This window comes from Panthera onca, chromosome A2, assembly GCF_046562875.1.
Source record: "Panthera onca isolate mPanOnc1 chromosome A2, mPanOnc1 haplotype 2, whole genome shotgun sequence".
Lineage (NCBI taxonomy): Eukaryota > Metazoa > Chordata > Mammalia > Carnivora > Felidae > Panthera > Panthera onca.
Genome location: NC_138340.1, coordinates 121,637,917 through 121,660,813, shown reverse-complemented (window position 1 = coordinate 121,660,813; position 22,897 = coordinate 121,637,917). Strand labels below are relative to the sequence as shown.

General features: G+C 46.6%; 1 protein-coding gene and 1 non-coding gene across 5 annotated transcripts in view; one reads left to right on the top strand and one right to left on the bottom strand.

Annotated features, from left to right (window-relative positions):
* The window catches only part of NOD1 (nucleotide binding oligomerization domain containing 1), a 77,102-nt gene extending 64,574 nt beyond the window's left edge, over nt 1-12,528 (top strand). For all 4 annotated transcript variants that reach the window (XM_078440904.2, XM_078440908.2, XM_081795049.1 and 1 more), the window contains exon 13: nt 11,447-12,528. In XM_078440904.2, the coding sequence (XP_078297030.2) occupies nt 11,447-11,519 (73 nt within the window). In that variant the 3' untranslated portion in view covers nt 11,520-12,528. The remainder of the gene's footprint in view (nt 1-11,446) is intronic.
* An 8,914-nt stretch (nt 12,529-21,442) lies between these two features.
* LOC132679998 (small nucleolar RNA SNORD2) lies at nt 21,443-21,511 on the bottom strand. Its single transcript, XR_009610475.1, has one exon. It is a non-coding gene; the product is annotated as a small nucleolar RNA SNORD2 (small nucleolar RNA).
* Between the last annotated feature and the right edge of the window lie 1,386 nt (nt 21,512-22,897).

Sequence of the window (22,897 nt, the reverse complement as noted above, 5' to 3'; positions counted from 1 at the left end):
GGGTAAGGGGCGTTCCCATCAGTGACAGGTGCGGCAGCGGCCTGGGTGCTGGGGATGTGGCGGTTAGGCGGACGGAAAGGGTCCTGATGGCTTGAGAGCACTGGCTCACCGGGGCTGCGGACAGGGGGCCCTGAGCAGGCTCCCCGGCGCTCTGGAGTGTGCCGTGAGCCTCAGCCTGACACAGCCCTGCAGCGTGACCATGTGGGGCACCTAGCGGGGTGGGGGGCACAGCCACATTTCCCTTGAGGACACAGGCCACAGGAGGGGTTCACGCTCTCCCGTGGCTTCCCTGAGGTCCAAGGAGCAGCCTCCCCGTGAACTCAAACCCTCAGCTCAGGGGGTAGTTACTCATCAACTACCTCATTTCATCCTGCCGGGGGAGAATTCCCCAGCCAAAAAAAAAGTACATTGAGGTACAGCTCCTTGACCTGGGCTCCCAGCACAGCGTTTTTTAAACTTTGCTTTGGAACTTGTTAGTGCATCATAAAATCAGTTGGGCGGGTTGCAACCAGCATATTATTTGGAAAACGAGGTCGAGCAGAACACCAAAAGTCACCGTGCACAGAACGAAGTATTATTTTATAATCTTGGGTCAGATGTGGGTATGTGTGCCTGCGTGGATGCTGGTTCAAGACGTAAAATGTAATTCTCGTTTGGGTCGTGCTTGAAAAAACATTTGGAAGACTCTGTCCTAGAGGGGAGAGCCCAGCTCCAGCAAGGCTGACGGAGGACGCTGGGGCTTGGGTGCGTGTGACCCTGTGCCCGCTCCTGAGTCCGCAAGGCATGTGGGAGCTGTTGGAACTCTGGTTTGCATTAATCGCCAGCCCCCCTCCTGCCCGTGGTCCCTTCCCTAGAAGCACGTCAATTCTTGCTGACTCTGTGGTTCGAGAACAGCAGGCAGAGGGGGAGGAGGGGGCAGGCCAGGCTGCAGAAGTTTGCAGACAACAGTTGGCCTCTACTTTTCTCGGAGGCTGATTAGGACAGTTGTAAGAACACGTAGCTGCTTTAACTCTGTCCGGCTTGAAAAATGTGCATTTGTTGCCTTGGAAGGACCACTGTTCCTATACAAGGAACTACGTGTGCAGGGCCAGGTGTCTTTAGCTTGAAGGTGTGCTACCCAGGGCCTGGAGGCGTGTGCGTGTGAGTGATGTCATGGAACCAGGCTTAGTGACGTCCTGTCGCGTCGGCCCTGTCCAGGGCCGTGGGGATGAGGGAGCAGCTCTGTCCGCAGTCACCAGGGGCACAGGGACTCATTGTTCGTGCTGATATTGATTTCTACCTCATCCCTGTCCCATGAGAACTTGTGGTCTGATGCCCCAAGTGAGTTCTGCTTCAGAGACAGGAGGCAGGGTGAACAATGCCCTGACATTGCACGGCATCTATCATACCGCTGGAGTAGCTTCCTGGGAGGCTGTCTGCTCCAGACTGTGAGCTCTTTGAGGGTGGAGCCTGGGTCATGTTGTTTAAAAAAAAAAAAAAAGTCAAGTGAGTAAAGGTGAAGGTCCGATGGGCTTTAGCAAGCAGTTCCTGAGTTGGGCGGCATCCCTTCCAGAAAGTAGAGGGGAGCTCTGCTGAGCCAAACAAGAGAAAGGTTCTTAAAGGCAGAGGACATCAACAAGGAAGAATTTATTAGCAGGGAGTACATTGTTGTAAGCAAGGTTGCCCTCCTAGGGAGAGCAGGAAGGTCTGACAGTAAATTTCCTAGTGTTGACCAGGAAATTCTATGCTGACTGATTAAAGGCTACATTCATTCCTGGGGTGTTAAAATTAGGTTGGATTAGGTTAGGTATTAACTGGTTTACCGATTTGGGGCCTTAACCTAAGCAATGCTATTTTGGGCCTGTGTGTGTGATGGTGGTCCCCGGGGTGCCTGGGTGGCTCAGTCGGTTAAGCGTCTGACTTCGGCTCAGGTCATGATCTCGCGATTCATGAGTTCGAGCCCCGCGTCAGGCTCTGTGCTGACAGCCGGGAGCCTGCTTCCGATTCTGTGTCTCCCTCTCTCTCTGACCCTCCCCCGTTCATGCTCTGTCTCTCTCTGTCTCAAAAATAAATAAACATTAAAAAAAAAATTAAAAAAAACCAAAAAACAGTGGTCCCCTTTCGGACCGGCCTCTCCGCTTTGCTGAGAGCTGTGATCAAACTTTAGGGCATTAGCGCCCCTCTCAGCTAGTGCTCTGTAGTTCTCGAAGCCTTTGTTGATCCTGTGCGTGGCATTCTCAGGTCATGATGTTTTCGTTTTGTCTCTGTGACAGTCACAGGTTACGAGCTCAGGTTTACATTCTGTTAAGTCACTTTGTCCTCTTTGTACCTTTTTGGACGGTCCAGTCTGAGGGAGACCATTTGCTTAGCGGTTGGTGGCCTCAAACATGCATTTAAAGCATTTAAGAAAATATAACGCACCAGGGAGATTCTTATGATAAGCAGGGTCCTCCCCAATGTTTGCAGGGTGCTTTGAAGCCCTGGTCTCCAAGACCCAATGCCATCAAAATCAGATAAATCAAAAAAAGACCCTGTGGAAGGAGTCATCTTCTTAAGGCAAGCGCCTTGTTTTGGGATATGATGTAATCGAGTTTCAACTTTCCCAGGAGTGTAATCCAGGTGGCACCTCCTTGCTCAGCTAAACGATAATCAAGGGCTATTCTGTTCTCAAGAACAACACTGGCCAGAGAGTCTAGGGATCGTTGTTGGGCAGTTGTTGCTTTAGTGGCGATGTGACAAGAATTTCAAGAATTAAGGAGAAGTCCCTGATCATAGCTTCGTTTGTATTTATCCCTAAACAGAGAAGTAGAGGTTTGCCAAACAGAGTCCTGAATCATGAAAGCCTCCTGGGAGGTCCTTTCCAACTCATGGTGTAAATTCACAGGAGTTGACCAACGATAAAAGTTAGATTTTCTCCCGGCCTGAAATAAAAGTTTGCTCCAAAGTCCAGAGGGTGTCCCAGTGGCCTGGGAAATAAAGATAAGGGCATTACCTTTCCTAGCCGATGCCAGAGTAAAGGAAAGAGGAGAAAGCGTGTCATGTTCAGTTCATGTATGAAGCCTTGATCAGGTGTCTTGAGCAGAAGCCGTCTATGTTGGGGGCAGCTGTTTCTTTTCCTTGTCAGTTTGATTTGTGGGTCTCCAGCGTCTGCATGGGACCAGGGCTCAGGAGGAGCCCTCTTGAGCCATGTGATATGTACCCCAGGCTCAGTGCCTTCTGATTGTGCAGCACTGTCCATGGTCAGGAGTGCTTTGTAAGGTCCTTTCCAATGGGGCTCAAGAGCTGTTTTTCTCTGGTGATGTTTCCAAAATACCTAATCACCACCAGGCTCTAGACTGTGACCAACAGGACCCTTTTAATTGGGATCCCAGATGCCTTTTTTTTTTAATGTTTATTTTTGAGAGAGAGAGAGAGACACCCAGAATTCGAAGCAGGTGCTGAGCTGTCAGCACAGAGCCTGACACAGGGCTCGAACCCACAAATCGCGAGATCATGACTTGAGCCGAAGTCAGACGCTTAACTGACTGATCCACCCAGGTGCCCCTATATCTTAATTTTTTAAGCTCCATGCCCAACCTGGGGCTTGAGCTTACAACCCTGAGATCAAGAGTCACATGGTCTATTGATTGACCCAGCCAGGCACCCCTAGATTGGTGAATTTATGAATACATTTCATAGTTAGAAATGTGTTTTTTCCTGGTACAAGAGCACAAAACAGGTTTTGCTAACATGTGCAAATCTGTTGCATACAGAGAAACTAAAGAGAAAAGTGGATAAACCTATGTTAATACTTAGTGTTTTCTTATTTGGAAGTGATCTAGATTTTCAGTGAATTTACCTTACCATGTAACTTAGCAAAACTTTAACGTTTTGGGTTACCACCAAAAAAGAATTTGGAAGCTATTTAAAAGTTTACTTATAAACTTTCTTATCTTATTTACATCTATTTAATTTACTTGTTCTTAACAATTATATGTGGAGTACCCATAAAACTTCATAGGCAAACTCAACCATTATTCTGTTTAGTTTTCTTTTTTTTCTGACAGTTTTGCAACAGAGATATCATGAAACTAATCTGACTTTCAGTAAACAAAAGCAGAATAAAAGTTTCATATTTAATGCTGATAACTCCAGGGGCACCTGGGTGGCTCAGTTGGTTAAGTGGCCAACTTCAGCTCAGGTCATGATCTTGCAGTTTGTGGGTTCAGGCCCCATGTTAGGCTCTGTGCTGACAGCTCAGAGCCTGGAGCCTGCTTCGGATTCTGTGTCTCCCTCTCTCTCTGCCCCTTCCCTGCTTCAGCTCTCTCTCTCTCAAAAAGAAACAAACATTAGAAAAAAAAGATAAACATTAGAAAAAAAACTTTTTTAAATGCTGATAACTCTAAAGACAGGTCTATTTTAATTAAACCAATAACCTTAAATTAGCTTTAACACCAAATATTTTCCCAGCTCACTTTAACCCAAATGTTTTTTCTGTCTAGCTTTCTGAGTTTTAGAATGCCCCATCCTTACTGGCGCTTCCCTTCAAACCATACCATCCAGAGGTAGAGAAAATATCACACATTTACAACATACACGGACATACATACAAATACACAGAACAGATGCAAACAAATTCTTATGGCTTTCAGATTTACTAATGTTTGTAGACAGATGATGGGCCCAATTTCCAAGTACGTCCCTCTCTCTCTCTTTTTGGTGAACAACGTCCCTCTAAAGTTTGCATTTCAAAGAAGGGCTCTTAGGTGCTAGAGAAGATGGGGGTAGAAAATTTATAGAGAACGTATCTAAGTTTTGTCCGAGGTGATTTGGAGCATTATCTGCCTGTTACCAGAGGTGCTGGAGTCTGGGCACAAGATCCCTGTTAGCAATTTGCATGTTACTTTATTTATTTTTTATGTTTGTTTATTTTTGAGAGAGCGAGCAAGCGAGACAGAGCATGAGTTGGGGAGGACTGGAGAGAGAGGGAGACACAGAATCCAAAGCAGGGTCCAGGCTCTGAGCTGTCAGCACAGAGCCCGATGCAGGGCTCAGACCCACAAACTGTGAGATCATGACCTGAGCCAAAGTCGGACGCTTGACAGACTGAGCCACCCAGGTGCCCCAGCAGTTTGTATTTTAAGAAGACCTCTGTGTTTACATTTCAAAGACCTATTAAGGGACAGAGAAAGAATGCAAAGACTTCTTTTTTGCGCTAGTAACATTCTTCACTTTTGAAAACATGGAGGGGTTATTGGGCATATATCTATTATTCAAATGTTTCTTTTTTAATTTTTAAAAAATGTTTACTTATTTATTTTGAGAAAGAAAGAGAGCAAGTGAGCAGGGGAGGGGCAGAGAGGGAGGGAGGGACAGAGAGTCCCAAGCAGTCTCTCCACCCTGTCAGCAAGGATCCCGACTCCGGACTCAATCCCATGAACAGTGAGATGATGACCTGAGCCGAAATCCAGAGTCAGTCGCTTAACCTATTAAGCCACCTAGGCGCCCCTATTATTCAAATGTTTCTAGGAAGCCAAATTAATTGTTCTGTTGGGTGATAGAACACAGGGCAAGATATCAAGAAATTCAAAGTGATATGAGTGAAGTCTTGTTTATTTAGCATCCTGTGGTACACTGCCCAATGTGACTTTAAGTCTCAGCACCTTGGGTCCTGAATGGTGAATTATGTTCTGGAAACTGGTAGGGCAGTATTTTCAATAGGGGCCTGAATATTATTTCTGCCTACATGCAGCATTTAAAGAGAGAATACATGAGTACTTGGTTATAATTAAATAAAATGCTTGATTCATCTGGGAAAAAATGTACTCTTTTTTCCTTAAGTACATGGCAATTTTGTCCCAATATCCTGACCGTTGATGATGTCCACAAAAATTTTGAGAGGAACCAGAGAGGTTTGGAGATTGGTAAAGATAGGTGGGTTTTGATTTGTTTGCGGAGTTGCACGTCTGGTTTTGTAGAGATTTGTAAGACAAAGATCGATTCCAAAGAACCAGATTCCAGCCTGAATGTCAAGAGACAGGCCCACCTTTTTAACTAAATTTGCTTCTTTTTTTAAAAATTATTTTTAGGGGCGCCTGGGTGGCTCAGTCAGTTAAGGGGCCGACTTCGGCTCAGGTCGTGAGTTCGAGCCCCGCGTTGGGCTCTGTGCTGACAGCTTGGAGCCTGGAGCTTGTTTCCGATTCTGTGTCTCCCTCTCTCTGACCCTCCCCCGTTCATGCTCTGTCTCTCTCTGTCTCAAAAATAAGTAAACATTAAAAAAAAAAAAAAATTTTAAAAAAAAATAAAAATTATTTTTATATATTTTTTGAAGGAGAGGGAGGGAGACAGCAAACCAGGAAGGGGTAGGGAGAGAGAGAATCCCAAGCAGGCTCTGTGCTGTAAGCACAGAGTCCGATGTGGGGCTTGAACTCACAAACTGTGAGATCATGACCTGAGCTGAAACCAAGAGTCAGAGGCTTAACTGACTGAGCCACCCCGGTGCCCCTAAATTTGCTTCTATATATCAGGGGGATTAATGGGAATGAACAGAATGGTACAAAGCATTTTAACAAAAAGCCTTCTTCACGGTTACACACATCAACCTTGGCTTCTATTAGCCTCTGAACACCAGCCTTCCTCTGATCATTTGTCAGAAGGCCAAGCAGAAATGTTATTGGTCATCTCTTTCCTCTGTGAAGGGGAGGTGGGTGAATAGTCAAATCTTTTTAATGTTTCTCTAAATTTGGTAGGATCTTCTGAAAGTGGAGGAAAAAGGGCTTTGTAGAAGATTTCCTGCCGTTTGGGGGGCATGAATTGGGGCAGGAGACATCTGCAAAGGCAATCGTCCAAAAAAGTCTAAGGCCGACAGAGGTCAATTACGGTAAACTAAGCCCTCCTGTGTCGTCGTAGGTGCTTGGTGCTTCTGTTAAAGTCACTTTCTGGCTTTCAGCATTTACTGAAAGAGTAAATATAAGGAGTAAATATAAAGAGTAGCCTTTATACTTTGAACCTAGAGGTCAGGCTGGATGTTAAGAGGGGAGTTTTCATCAGAGGTGGACACTTACCTGTCTTAAGTCTAATTTTTGTTCTTTTATGTTGTCAAGGGAATCCCTAAGGCTAGCCATTCTAAGATAACTGAGAGCTTTTTATAAAGAATTTTTTTTTTTTTCCAATAGCCAATTTAAACGATCTGGTACCTGGCCATTGATAAATAGGATGTTACTAATTTCAGTAGCAACTCAAAACCATAAGCGGCTTAACCGAAAACTCCAAAGAGGTGTGTCCCAGAGGGGCAGAGACGAGGCAGCCCCCGTGACCCAAAAGTTTACTTCCAGGACCAGGCTGAGAAAGCAGACAGCTTCACTGTGCCGGCCGGAAGAATGAGGTCACGTGTGCCGTGTCTCCGGTCTCCCCAGAATGTGAGACACCTCCAGGCTCATCTGGGGCAGGCAGACGCTAATGGAGTGGCATTTCCCAGCACTTGACAAGCAAGCGGTTGAGGCAACAGAGGCCCTTATGGGCTCGGACCTCTCCTGACACTTTCCTGGGAGGCGGCACGGCCCCGACAGAGCACGCTGCTTATAACTGTGTTTCTGGGTCCCCGGTCTGTCGGACTGGCCACCACGGTGCACCCTGGTAGGTGTGCCCTCCACGTGACAGAAACCAGAGAAAGGTCACAAAGCCAAGCTCTTAGGACACAGAACAAGATGAAAGCAAAATTCTCTTATATTCATATTAACAGCCCCGCCTACACCTTGGGTCTCTGGGGCCAAACTAATCCGTAGGAGAGATGTGCCTTCGGTGTTTTACAGTGTACCCTGCCCCCCAGATGTTTGCTTAATCTACCCCGTTCCATGACCAATTTCTCCTACTGGGGGTTCTTTGAGTTAGATGACAAGCACTCTAACAGCTTTTAGGTGCCTGACTTGTGACCACTCGTGGCTTTGGCTTCCAAGATGTTTCCTAGCAACAGCCTGTACCCCATGTGCGCGTTAACCACAGCAAAGTTTGTGTAAATGGCCACGGGTCCGATGCGACTGGGACCTCGCTGGTCTGTGAGGCGGGCCCCAGCGGCGGGTTTACAGGGCCCATACCTGTGTTCTGTCCTACGATAATTCCTCTCCGTGACACTCAACACGGAAGACACAGACAAAACAGTGACCGTCTCTGGGAGGAAATGATCAGTAGCCAAGGAGTATTCTACCACGTTTTTACCGGAAGTGGCTACACCCAAGGAACTGGTTCTACAGTATTTTCTCCTGCTAACTAAATCTGGAGACAGAAGGATTCTTACCACACTCGTTCCACCAGACCCCGCAGGCAGAGGTGCCTGGAGGCCGACGTGGTCAGAAATCTCACCTTCTGCTGGCTGCACGTCAGATGTCCCAGGATCTCAGCTGCAGCAATACCAGGCAAGCACCTGTCCCGTGAGTTAGTATCCTGCCGATAATGCCAACCAAAGGGAAGGAGAAATTCGTCCTCTACCCTTCAAGGTCTTCCAGCTGGGCTAAGAGTTAAATTTGCATAAAACAGATTAACCAGGGGAAAAAAACCACAGAGTTTTATTATGAGTGCACAGTGGGCCAAAATGGCCAAGGCAGGCAGTTTTCCTACATTGTAGACAAAGAGACAATAAATGAATCCATGAAGAATTGACAGGTCAGGGCACCTGGGTGGCTCAGTAGGTTAAGTGACCGACTTGGGCTCAGGGCATGATCTCACGGTTCATGGGTTCAGGCCCCGCGTCGGGCTCTGTGCTGACAGCTTGGAGCCTGCTTCTGATTCTGTGTCTCCTCCTGTCTCTCTAAAAAATAAATAAATAAACATAAAAAAAATCCGCAGGACAAAGAAAACTCAATTAACTTCAGGAGTTCCAATTAGTAAGGAATTGTCGACAGAATTTGGGGTGTGATATATATTAGTAAAAATTAACAAGGGGTGTTTATACAGCTTTCTTGCCTCTAAATTTCCTATTTGGTAATAAGGTCTCTTTACCTCCCTGGTAAAGGGAGGGTAATCTTTCAGATGGGAGATTTACTTCCTGCTTCCAGGGGACAGAGGAGGGTCCGAATGCCCTTCTTGCGCAGGCTGTCTCTTAAATAAGTTTTATTTAAAATAATCAGTATGCCATGGGGCCGTCTGGGTGGCTCAGTTGGGCATCCGACTTTGGCTCAGGTCATGATCTCACGGTTCATGAGTTCGAGCCCCCTGTGGGGCTCTGTGCTGACAGCTCAGAGCCTGCTTCGGATTCTGTATCTCCCTCTCTCTCTCTGCTCCTTCCCTGCTTGTGCTCTCTCTCTCTCTCTCAAAAAGAAAGAAAAACATTACGACAAATTTTTTCAGGATGCCAGCGCAGCACATTTTGGAGCAGCCTGTCCTTGGCCCCTACAAAACCAACTAACTAGAGCTCTTTTACAAATTAACGTCAGCAGTACCATCCAGAGGTGGGACAATATGTCGTGTTTATAACGTACATACAAACACGCAGATGCAAAGACCCTACATTACTAATATTTGTGGTGTCGTGTTTAGTCTCTTGCTAAATCTCTTAATTAACCTTTTAATGAAACTGTTTTTGGAATCGTGAAACCTTTCAGAGCTGCTGCTTTATGCAGCAATTTACGCAGGTATCCCAATGCGTTTTACTTGGGGAAGCCGTGCTCTCAGATGCGCTTCTAAATGCCCTCACGCCTAATGGGGACGTTCCCCATAGTGGCCTTTGTACTTCTAGGTGGTTTTTGGTAACGTTTTGCCATTTCAGTAGGTATTCACATGTCCTGGCGCCATCGTGATCAGACATAAAATGGGCAGGTGGGCTGGAAGGTGGCATGTCTGTAAAATTTAAGGATCCCGTTAGCTGAGCCTTTGTTTACACCAAACAACCCAAACCTTCACACGCCAGCGGTAACCAAAACCTGTTAACCGCGGACTGGGCTGGCGGAGAGAAGGCTATGCCTACTACCAGCCATTCCCAGCACGGACCCACCCGCTGGTCTCCACTACGGAGACTGCAGACTGGAAATGGGGACTGCGGATGGGAGCTGAGGATGAATTCCTACGTGAACTGGCGGGCTGACCCAAGGGTAAGGGCTGGCACTCCGTGAGAACCGCCCCCCATCCCACCCCCATCGCTCTGTGCTGACCCGTTAACCCTAGACTGACAAGCCTGTTAGGGCAGGAGCTCCGGTGCAAGGAGGGGAGTACGAATGGAGAGGGACTCCCCGGTGGCACCCCGGAAACATGGGGAAACGGGCGAGGCTGACCTTGAACTCAGAAGCGCGCTGGCAGGGCGCCCTGCCTGTGGGTCTCCTTGGCCCCGGAGGCTGGAGGAAGTTCGCTTCAGATCCCAACGCTGCCACCAAGTCTGTTACACAAAATTCAGCCGAGTAAATGTGAAGGTCTGACTGGCTGACCGGTAGAGGGAATAGCATAATGCCAAGGCTTGGAGGCAGGAAGGGGCCTGGTGCCCTTGAAAAACGGCAAGATGTCCGTGGGCCCTGGGGTTCAGAAGGCGCAGGAGAAGGGGCAACAGGGGGCAGAGGAGAGGGGGTAGACTAGACCATAAGAGATCTGTGGGTCGTGCCACGTATTCGGGTCTGTATCCTAAAAGCAATGGCAAGTCGTGGAGGGATGTGAAGCAAAGAGGGATAGGATCAGATTTGCATTACAAAGACCATTCTGGCTCCTCCAGGAAGATGGATTTGAAGAGGCCAGAAGAGTACATGTAAAGGGACCAGGCAGGAGGGCACTGCAGTGCTCCAGAGAAGAGACGATGGTGCTCAGACCACCATGGTGGTGGTGAGGACGTGGAAAGGTCCCAGGGAGGCACTCCGGGGATGTTTAGGGAATAAGATAGAACTTTGTGATAGATAGACTACAAAGATGAGGGGGTCAAGGCCGACCCCCAGGTCGCTACCTTGCACAGGTGGATAAAGAGTGGTCCCGTGCACTGAGCCAGGGTCCCTGGGTGGCGTCCAAGTGAAGATGTCAAGTAAGTGGAGCCACACGGGAGAGGTCTGGGCCGCAGGTCCACTCACGTAGGGATGAGGTCAGTTGGGGAAAAGGGCCAAGCCCCCAGTCTAGAGGAAATCCAGTATCTAGAGGCCACGTACGGGAGAACATGGGAGAGGAGACGGAGGTGGAGTGGCAGACACAGGAGAAAACCAGAGAGCAAGAAATCAAGCCGAGCAGATGTGGTGGTTCAAGGAGGCAGGGGAGAGAACAGCCAAACGCCCGTGAAGGACGGGACAGACGAGGCCTGAGACAAGGTCATTAAGTTCAGGCTCCTAGAGGCTATTGGTGACCTTAGTGAGACCCAGTTCATAGAGCGACGACAGCTGGAAGGGAGTAATCTTACCAAGCAAGTGTCTGAATGGAGCACGTTCCGGAACTTCTGGGCCACGTGAAGAACAGGAGGGTGTCGGGAACACGTCCCGGGAAGGCTCCTACAAACCGCTAATGTTTTGTGTTCTTTGTTTCTCCCCGACAGCCTAAATGGAAACTTGATAAAGCCAGAGGAGGCCAAAGTCTTCCAAGACGAGAAGCGGATCATCTGCTTCTGAGAGGCCGCTGCTGTGCACGGGGTGTGGGCCCCGGGCGGCCCGCTAGCAGAGCCAGCCGCCCCGTGCATTCGCCCCTCTTGGAGTCTCAGGGGACCCTGCTGCCTTGGTGACGGGCACGAGCATCCCTGAGCAGCTGTTACAATTTTGCAGGGCGTGAGTGTGCCTGGCGGGCCGTTTTACTTACTGTAAATACACTATGAAGAGACGTAATGCACGTGTAGGGTTATCTTTATCGGACATTAGAGGAAGAAGACTGAGCTCAAACGCCTGCCCTGAGGACCCCGGAGATGAGTTGGTCACGCTATCTTCGTGGAAGAATTGATGGTATAGAGTTAGTGCCAAACTTCTTGGAGAAAAGGTGCTCGACGACCAAGTGTTTTACCTGGAATAGTCTCTTCCTCCTCCGTACTCCCCGACAGGTTGACGGTCTGCTCACCTCACCGCTGTAGTTACTAGGTCTGTGCAGTGTTGCGATTTGATCCACCCAAGGTTTTGCCAAGGCAAGGGCTCCTCCTAGGCTTTTATTTTAGTCCTAGAGTCTCACTCTGCTGACAGAGATCGCCGGGTGCCCTCTTAGCAGGTCTAAGAGAAAAGAGTGGTGTCCTCGTAACGTTGAGTTTCCACTCAGGGCTTTCTCACGCTGGGCTCACCTCCTCGGGAAGGCGGATGGGGGCGGGCACAAGTGCTCTGCCCTAGGAAGAAGAACCTGTGCCCCTCCTCCAAAAGGAATAAGGCCTGGCTTGCCTTTGTGGCCCTGGCCTCCAAGCAGAAGCTTCTGTCTCTCTCTCGCCCTCTTGAGGAGGGGAGTTTTCTCTTTGCCCCAAAGTCCTTGGGAGGATGACTGAACTAGGCCGAGGGGGCTGCTGAGAACCCAGCTAGCAGAGCAGGTTAGACACCGACCATCATGGCGGCCACATGCTGGACGTTAAATGGGGGTGGGGGTGGGGGCCGGTGAGATTACCAGAGAAATTGTTCTACCAATTTATTTGTTAATAAAATATTGAAAACACTCCTTCTAATTGCCTGAGTCTGGGGTTTTTAAAAGGGATTCAGCCTGGGATCCCTGTACTGCATGCCTGACTCCCTTCAGAGACACCCACTGCGTCGGGTAGGGCCCTGGGGTGCGGTGCTGTGAAGAGGCCGGGGAGGGAGGCCAGAGCAGTCATCGGTATGGTCCTTCGCAGGCCTCTCCACCTACCGAGGGACCAAGAAAAGCCGAGGAAGTAACTGAGGCCTTTCCCTCCATCTGACCTGTGAATCCACACAGCTGGCTTCTTAGAGGAACAGACTTGGTCAGGGGTGGCTGGGGTTAGGATATGGCCCCTGGGCCCTCGCCCCGCGCTCTAGTGGGCCCTGGCGGGCCATGTTCCACACGGACTCCTTTCTGGGTCTGTGCACTGCTGCGGGGAAGATCCAGGTGGACCTTTCATCCACTGTGGCAAGATAAAGATCCAACAGGAGAGGGGAAGCGAGGGGGGTGCCTACCGACAGTACCTTTGAGTTCTCAGAGGCCCAGTCTGGCTTTGTACAGCAGCCCCAGTACAATTTAGGAAGTTAACTCTGAAAATCCTATCCAGCCATTCAGCCACGTGGTGGCCGTCCCCCTAAGGGACTGCTTTGGTAGCTCCCCCCCCACCTCTGCCCTCACCCCAGACCCGACTACTCACCTAAGAGTGGCTGCTTCACGGGGTGACTGTCTCTACCAGAGATTCTGGGCAACCGATGTGGAATGAGCGTGGTGAGCTGATGGCCAGGGGTGCTTCGACCTCAGACTTGCCGACTAAAAGAACTATACAGATTCAGGTCTTATTAAACCACTAAAACTAAACTTTTGAGAGTCTAAAGTTTACTCAGAAACCACCCAATAGTACTGCTCTTAGAGATTATCAACATTAAAACTGCTGCCTCTAAGGAAATTCGAATTTATGTAGTGTTGGCTTAAAGTCTATTTGGAAATGCTCTGGTCTTCCAACGGTAAATGAAGGATTTTCTATTTCTCAAGTCTCCTAATTTGCTGGAAAGGTTCTCCATTACTCACTGGTGAGTTTCTGCACAAGAAGAGGAGACCTTTCCTAATCAAGAAGAAGAAATCCATTGAAAATTGGAAAAAAAAAAAAGCCACAGACTTAGGACTGTTTCCTCCCACAGGACATTTTGGTTGGTTTAGGGAAATGACAGTTCCCATATTTCAGACCTGGATTTATGGCATGTCTGTGCTGATTTGGAACTTCTAAAAAAAAAAGCCAGGTCAAGTCACTAGGTGGCTTTGGGCCAGCACCTAAGACTATCGGAATCTTAATTTGCTTTTTGAAAAATGGGAATCCTAGAGTACTGCTCACAGAGTGGTTGTGAGGACCAGACGTGCTGACGCATGGTAAGCAGCACAGCAACGTCCGGCGCAGGGTCCCTGCTCAGTATACGCCAGTTACCGTGAAACCGACATTGCTCATTTCAGCTCACGATGGACCGCCCAGGTCGTTCTCTTCTCAACGCTTGGGCTTAGGGAACTTCCCAACAAGGTCAAATATGGGCCTGGAAGTTCTCAAAGTCAAGTCCAAAAATAGTCCACCTCAAGCTTCTTGGAACAGTCTAGCTCTGTCAGTGAAAAGCATAGCCATTAGTTTTCATCGTTATCCCCAAACAGCGCTACCCATTTAAGTGTCACTCACCGAACAGCGGGAGGCACATCCAGGTCTTCCTCACACAGTCGAGACGGGAGCAGGAGCCCCCGTCTCCTGCTCCACACCAAGCTGGGCCCACGAGTCTTCGCCAGGCGTCCCCTTCTGCTGCCAGACTGGAAGCATTTGGCTCCCGGATATTTTGGTCCACTTCCAGGTGCTCCACATGTCTATTTCTAGTGATTAATTGATCACTTACAGAAAAAAAACCAAAAAAAACAAAAAGAACCACCCTTGCCCTGGAGTTGAAAGACAAAACCAGGATCACTATCCCAGGTCCATGGGGAGGAGTATTCATGCAAATGGAATAAGCTGGTGAGGAGGCCGGGGCTCCTGTGACCACACAGATGCGCTTCTCAGAGAGCTGCGGGGCCCCGGGGGCCATCCCGGCACAAGTCCCTCGGCCTGAAAATCGAATGGACTGTACCCAAGACCGGCCTAAAACGTAAACCTAAACTAAAACCTAAAACTGGAAAGGTTATGGGCCCCCAATGATCTGTAGTAAAAAATTTTTTAAAACAATAGCAAATTATAAAGTAAGTGCGAGGATGTTAAGCAAGTTTTTCCCATGACTACCTGGGTACTTCCTGGGGCAAATAACAACTACCCAAAGATCTCAAAAATTTTTCCCCTGATTTTTTTTTTCTGTCAGTGCTTTCTGTTATGAAAGCAGTAGTGTTGCTATATTAAAGGAAATTTTAAAGATAATGCGAATACAGAACACAATAGTAACAGTTCATTTTTGCATCCCATCTTCCCGTTCTACCTACTTCGTGACATTTTTTTCCCAATTGTTTTTATTGTGGTAAAATATACATAAAATTTACCATCTTAACTATTTTCATTTTTAATTTTTTTAATGTTTATTTTTGAGACAGAGCAAGGGGGGGGGAGGGGCAGAGAGAGAGGGAGACACAGAATCTGAAGCAGGTTCCAGGCTCTGAGCCGTCAGCACAGAGCCCAACACGGGGCTCGAACCCACAAGCTGTGAGATCATGACCTGAGCCAAAGTTGGATGCTCAAGCGAGCCACCCAGGCGCCCCCACCATCTTAACTATTTTTAAGTGAACGGTTCAGTGGCATTAAATATATTTGTCATGTTGCACAATAATCACCACCATCCATTTCTAGAATTCTCTTCTTAGAACACTGAAACTCTAGACCCATGAGAGAACTCCCTACTCTCCCCTCTTCCCGGCCCCTGGCAGCCACCCTTTCTGTTTCTAGGATTCTAACTATTTTAAGTACCTCATATAAGTAGAATCACACAGCATTTCTTTTTGTGTAACTGGCTCACTTCGCTTAGCATGATGTCCTCAGGTCCATCCATGCTGTAGCCATGCGTCAGGATTTCCTTCTGGAAAATTACATGGTTATGATCACAGTGGACGTTTGTGGTTTCTTTCAATCAGACATGTTCCCACGTTGTTACATAGGCTTCATCATTATCGTTTGAATTCTGTTGGTTAGAGAATTTGCTTACTTATGTTCCAAATGTTAGAGATCCAGTCTTCCAGACTGGTTGTGGTGGTGATTATTTCATATGACGTTTCTGTGGACGTAGAACATTCTTTAGGGTTGTTTCTTTGGAGTAGGATTATCAATCAAAGATTTTTGCTATGAAGTTTTCTTTCTTTTTTAACCTATGTCAGCCCATGAAGTCTAGGGGTAAACTAAATGGTCTGGAAGCAGATGGAAGTTACAGAACATAATCTGTAATGTAAAGTGAAGCCAGTAAGGTCTCCTTTGACCCTGGACCCCCACGCTACAGATTAGAGCTACAGGCTGGCACTGGTAATCACCACAATTTCAGGGAGAATGAATAATCCCTAAATCAGCCTCTGTTTGAAGCTGGCACTGTGCAGCATAATAATTCATCAGCATAGGCATCAGTATCTTCAAAATCAGTTTTCCTTACTTAAAAAAATATATAGCTGTGCATATGTGTCCTTGCTTTGCCCAAACAAACCTAGTCTGACGGGACCCCCTAACACTGCATCAAATGGAAATGACTTCCCAACAACCCAGAGAAGTAGGAGTTACTTCATGAATGAGGAAAACCGGTAACGATGGGTGTGGATCTTGTCTTACTAATCATAATGTGCATAAAAATGTGTGTGTGATGGGGAGCCCATCAGGAAAGGGATTTTGGCGAATGTTGAAAGACGCACTTGGCGACACCTGAGATTTTGAGCTCACGTAGTTCAGTTCTGTCACTCTACCGCTGAGGAAACTGGTGCCAAACAAAAGCAACTTGCCCAAGGTCACACAGCGTGTCACCGGTAGAGCACGGACTAGAACACGGGCCTGTCTGCTTCTGTTTCCTCTCTGTTCTGATAGTTTGTGACTTTCAGTTCATTCTGCAATTGGCCATCTTTCTGCCAAGTCTTGTACATCTGGTCCTAATCCACTAGGGCCACTTAAACAAAATAAACTCCTTCCCTACGGACACAGATGGGGTCTCAGTATCCCTGGGACTCTTCAGGAAGCCTAACCGGTTTCCCCCTTATCCCTGGTGCTAAAAGTTACAGGACTCTGGAGTCACATTTATAAGCCTCACTGTCTGAGAGTCACAAAGCTAGGAACATCTTGGAGAAGGTTGGGAGATGCATAAGTCTGACTCTTGAGTCAGCTTCCTCGTTGGCTACCCATCCTCCATCCTTCAACCACGGAACTAGACCAAAGGACTAAGTAGGTGCATTCCAGAGACCTGGAGAAGATCCTATTTGAATAATTTTCATCACAAGAGGGCAGATGTGTCCGGTAAGCAATTAGTCCATCCTGTCAGTGCCCCCCAAGGATTCAACTGCGCCAGAGGCCTGCTGATTGACACATTGTTCTTTAAAGAAGACTCTATGTCATTTGCAACTACATGGATGGAACTGGAGGGTATTATGCTAAGCGAAATTAGAGAAAGACAAATATCATATGACTTCACTCATATGAGGACTTCAAGACACAGAACAGATGATCATAAGGGAAGGGAAGCAAAAATAATATAAAAACAGGGAGGGGGACAAAACATAAGAGACTTTTTTTAATATGAAATTTATCGTCAAACTGGTTTCCATACAACACCCAGTGCTCATCCTAACAGGTGCCCTCCTCAGTGCCCATCACCTACCCCCCATCAACCCTCAGTTTATTCTCAGTTTTTAAGAGTCCATTTAAATATGGAGAACAAACAGAGGGTTCCTGGAGGGGTTGTGGGAGGAGGGGTGCGCTAAATGGGTAAGGGGCATGAAGGAATCTACTCCTGAAATCCTTGTTGCACTATATGCTAATTTGAATGTAGATTTAAAAATATTAAATAAGACTCCATACCAAGGATGTAATGTCAAAAGCAATTTCAGTGTAAGCCCATTCACTCTTGTGCTCAAAGACATCATTGGCAAGTAGAGAGTTGGCCCCAGGGCTCCTATCGCCTCAAATCTCAGTGCCACCAGTAGTTGTGTGACCTTGGATAAGCAACTTAGCTTTTCGGAGCTTGAGTTTCCCATTGTGATAATAGTACTCCCCTCACAGGGCTGTTTGGTTAAAGGAGTAAATTAATATATGTAAAGCACTTAAAACTACCTGACCTGTAGTAAGGGCTCCAGAAGTAGTAACTCTTACTATTTGATCAGAACCTTTTCCTTAATGAGCACCAGGGAGAAGGCAAGAGAAAAGAGTGGCCTGTGCTGGGCCCTCCTTTCCATCCTTCAGAGCCCCTCTGAAACAACATCGCTATTTTCAGACTGATAGCAAACTCTAGACTTTCAAGCAGCCTAGAGCCAGAAGCCATTTCCACGGCTGAACACCCGTGGGATGAGAACCATTCCCCATACTTGACATGGTCCTTCATTTTTATTTTGTTAAGGAACTGTGCATCCAAATCATATCTGGAAACATGGAGTAGGGAGGCCAAAAGCCTGTCTGCGTTTTGATTTGATTTCACAGATGTTCACGTGTATTTCCAGGCCTTCCACATGACAATCACAGGGCTGAAGTTCATTTCTTTGATGTCAGCCTGCGGCTGTTTCTAGCATTCTTTTCTTTCACTCATTAACATTGCTACTGATTCCCCAGCCTGTAGAAAATGAATGATGGGCGTCTTGAGAGAACAGGGAAGGAGGCAGAAGACAAGGGAATAAAACAAAACAAATCGGGAGGGTGGGAGGTGGGCGGGTTAATTCCTGAATCCTGACTTGCACCCTGCCTTGTCTCCTCCTATCGCCTTGTCTGGGAAATGGCCCCACGTGTCTCAGGCCCTCAGCCCAGCGTCTTGGACACTGACATTTACGGAGGGAGCAGTTGATCATCTACTGAGCAGCTGTGGGGGTGGCCCAGCTGCCCACTGCTGCTTTTATATTTCCCAGTGGATTTTATATTTCCCACATTCCTAGGCCATGTGTAAGGTCTTTTTCCTTCCGTCAAGATAATGCACTTATTTCTAATTCATTTTCCCAGGAGGACCCATGGATGGTCAACAGAATTCCTCCGTTGGAATCATCTAGTCCAGTGTGCCTCAACCTTTTTTTCATCATCACCCCTTTAAGGAGATATTTAGACATTTTTTCCTAATTCCCCCTTCCCACCATGAAATGCTAACACCACAGATATATTTCTCTTTATGGCCCCCTGGAGGGCCACAAACCACTGAATATCCAAGTTCTTTTTGCTCCCCCATGAACCAATTTTCGCCCTCTTAGGGGCGATATCCTCCTGGGTGAGAATGCTGGATCCAGTCAAACCCTAGATGATTCTTGTTACCCTTGCCATCTCCGAGAACCCCACCACCACCCTACCTACCAGTTGCCTTTTTACACATTATTTATCTTCCAGTACATTTTAGTCGTTACAACTCTAACATTCTCATTCTTTCTTGTCACTTTTTTAATCTGTCCTATAACAATTTTAATCATTGTGCAAAAACATCGCTTGCGTTTGCTTTAAAAACCGCTAATGGTAAAAGGAGAACAGTCTGTCCTAACAGGGGTCATTCCTATCTGGAGCATTCTGGCGCCAGCAGCTTCAGAGCTCTGAAGGTCACTTCTGTGACCATTACCAGGCCTTTGGGCAGAGCCTGGGGCTGGCCAACTTCGCCTTTGCTGTTGTCCCACTTCCCTTTCTCACTTCCTAATTCCCCCACCCTCACAACGCCTCCAAGGGACCCACCCATGTCCACAATTCCCCTTTTGAAACAGAATCAAGCCTCTGCTCACCCCAGGGTGCCTACCTCCCCCATCATTATCCTGCTCATTTATCTCCTTCACTACCCCAGAGTAATTCCAGAAGATATTGGGCTCTTTTGAAAGGGCTTGACCTCTGCAATGTCTTAGGCAGAGCTGAGAAATCCCATCCATCCATCCATCCATCCATCCATCCATCCATCCATCCATCCATTTCTCCCTCCCTCTCTCTCACAGGTAAATACTGAATAACCGAAACAGTACATAAAAATTAAGGAAGGCTAGCTGTTAAGAAATGACCCCTAAATGTACAATGGCTTAAATACAGTAGGACTTTATGATTCATATAAACAGTTCCAGAAGGTTTCAGACTGGTGGTAGAAAGCTCTGTTGCATAGTCACTCAGGGACCCAGGCTGTCAGCTTTTGCCATCTTCAACATGTGGTCGCCAAGGTCACCCTCGGCAGTGTAAACCAGATAGCAGAAGCAGAAAGAGCACAGAGGGCAGCCAACGGGAAGCTTTATGGGCCCAGTCATGAAACAGGGCACGTCTCTTCTATTCACATTTCAAAGGTAGAGCCCAACCACAAGGCCAACCCTAAATGCAAAGAAGGAGTCTAGTTGTGTGCCTAGAAAGGCGAGGCAACGGTCTGCCAACCTCATGGTTTAATGCTACAGACTTAGGTTAGCTTTTTAGAAAATAAAAATCATGTCCGTCACGTGCAGCATGGCACAGTGAGAACAGAGGTTGAGGGTTAGAAAGATCTGAGCAGGATTTTGGTTCCGTGCTTACTAACTGTGTAACCTGAGCACAGACTACCTAAGCCATGTAAATCTTTTCTTCATCAACAACACAGGGAAATAATTGTTTTCGCTGGGTCCCTATAAGGAATGAAGGTTAAGTACTTGGTAAGAGGGTCTGGCACACGGTAGGCATTCAATAAATGGTACCTGTTAGCATTACCATTGCTAAACTAAGCTGAGTGGTGCGAAAAATCAAAGAACATGGAGAGGAGTAACACTAAGCTATCTAGATAGCAGTAACATTAGTCACGAAAGTCTAACTCAAACCAATGTTATAAATAAAAAAAAAAAAAGGAGGAGGGGATTTATTAGGATAGAATAACGGGGCATAGCTCTTCACATCAAGGGGAGACCTGCCAAACTGGAGCCTTCTCCAAGACTTCAGCGATTGGAGCTCTTTTCCTTTGTCATGCTATATGCCACTTACCTGTATCTTTGCTTCATTCTCTCCAATGGCACACCTTTGCATGTTTCAACAGCCTCAAAAATCGCTAACTTTCAAGTGTAGGATATTATGGTTATATTTTTAAAGCGTGTCCTACTGGCCTTGAGTTGGTAACTGCTGAAGTTAGGGGATGGGTACATGGGAGTTCTCTATACTGTTCTCTCTACTTTTGTATACATTTGGAAATTTCCACCAAACAAACAAACAAACAAAATAAAAGCCCAAGACTGATCTCATCTTGACCTAGAGAATCAAGGAGGAGGAGGGACAGACTTGACTGGCCCACCATACGTCACATTTTTTAAGCAGTGACTTTCTGCGTTGGTGAAAACTCTGTGTACCCAAAGGGAAATGCTGCCATGATCACCACTGCCATCTGATTGGCCATGGTTTTTCTGGATTGAGAGAAATGGCTAAAGTGATACACAGACATCAGCACAGGGTTGGATGATTTCAACTACAACCTTTTCTTGGCCTTGCTGATTGCGAGAACGCTTCCCCACTCTTCTCACATTGTATCTCTTTAAGAAAGGTAGAGCGATCTTGGCAGTGTTGTCCTTAAGCACCATCATATTTAACAGAGTCTCAGGAGAGAACAGATCGGAGAAAGCAAGCATGAGAACTACAAAAATTACAGACCTACTTTCTAGTGATGGAGACCATCAGCTCAGAATAGTCACATGTGCATTAAGGGTATCTAATCAGAATATCCAGTACCTAAGAGATTCTCTGGGCAGCTCCAGGAAAAAAAAAAAAAAAAAAAAAAAAAAGAGGTTGAGAACTAGCTATTACTCTTTCTTCTAAGCTTTTTCCCCCTAAATAACCAAGTGGTGGGCAATGGGTACTCTCTTCATCGCAGGTCAGTCCTGAAAGATGATTGCCATCATTTCACTATAGGATGTATTTTTTAAAGAAAAAAAAAAATCAATTTCTCTGCATTACATTCTTCATCATCATGTCCTATGAACTGGTTGATCTCATTATATCGATCACATAAAAAATAAGGACTGAGGGGAAAGGTGTTGATAATCTTAGAACAAAAGTCTAAGAATACAGGAAGCAAGCAATTATTGACTACAGTCTAATACTCTGTCCAAAAAGAAAAAGCATACTGGAATATAACTTTTATAATTAAAAAGCTTTGCTAACCAGCCTTGGTATCCAAATCATGTCGTCATATCCAAATCAGATTTTTTATTTTCACAAATGTGGCAGACTGTCCTATCCAAAGATAGATGCCACAACATACTCCATCCCACATTCCCACATGTTTGTTTGGGTTTTTTTTAACCATGTAACACTGACATTCCTTCCATTGGGGGGTGGGCTTTATGTCTTCCCCTGTGAACCTGGGAAGACCCTGTGTCCCCCTCAACCAACAGGGTACAATGGAAGTGACTCCACGTGACTTCAAGACAAGGTCACAAGAAACTCACGCACTTCTGCATTGCCCTCTTGGGACAACAGTTCTTGGAACTGAGCCACTGCACTACGGGGAAGCCGTGCAGCTACACGGACATGTCATGTATAGGTGTGCCACCAAACAACCCCAGCTGAGGTCCCAACCAATAGCCAACACTGACTACTACGTGTGAGAGAGCGAGCCTTCAGCTAATTCCGACCCCAACCCATTGAGTCATTGCCAGCTCCAGCTGATAATGCATGGAGCAGAGATGAGCTGTCCCTGCAATCCCAGCCCAAATTGATCATTTGAGAATAAAATAAAGAATAAATATGACATTATTAGGGGCACCTGGGTAGCTCAGTCGGTTAAGCGTCCGACTTCGGCTCAGGTCATGATCTCGCAGTTCATCAGTCCGAGTCCCGTGTCAGGCTCTGTGCTGACAGCTCAGAGCCTGGAGCCTCTTCGGATTCTGTGTCTCCCTCTCGCTCTGCCCCTCCCCTGCTCGCACTCTGTCTCCCTCTCTCTCTCAAAAAAATAAAAAAAAAAACATTAAAAAATTTTAAAAACAATAAAAAAAAGTAAATATGACATTATTAAGTTAGTAAAACATTTTTGTCTTTTGTACATGGCAGAATAAAATGTCGAAATAATATGAATAAATGGAGTATTTTGAAGCAATCAGGAGGGAAGAATTCGGTTTACAGGTATCAGCGTGGATAGATCTCAAAAACATATAGTGAAAAAATGAATAATCAGAATGACATACAGACAACAAACATTTATATACATTTAAAAACGTATTCAAAGCAATTATATATTTTTCAGAGATTCATAACTTCAAATTAATATATAGAAGGTCAATCAGAAGGGCATAT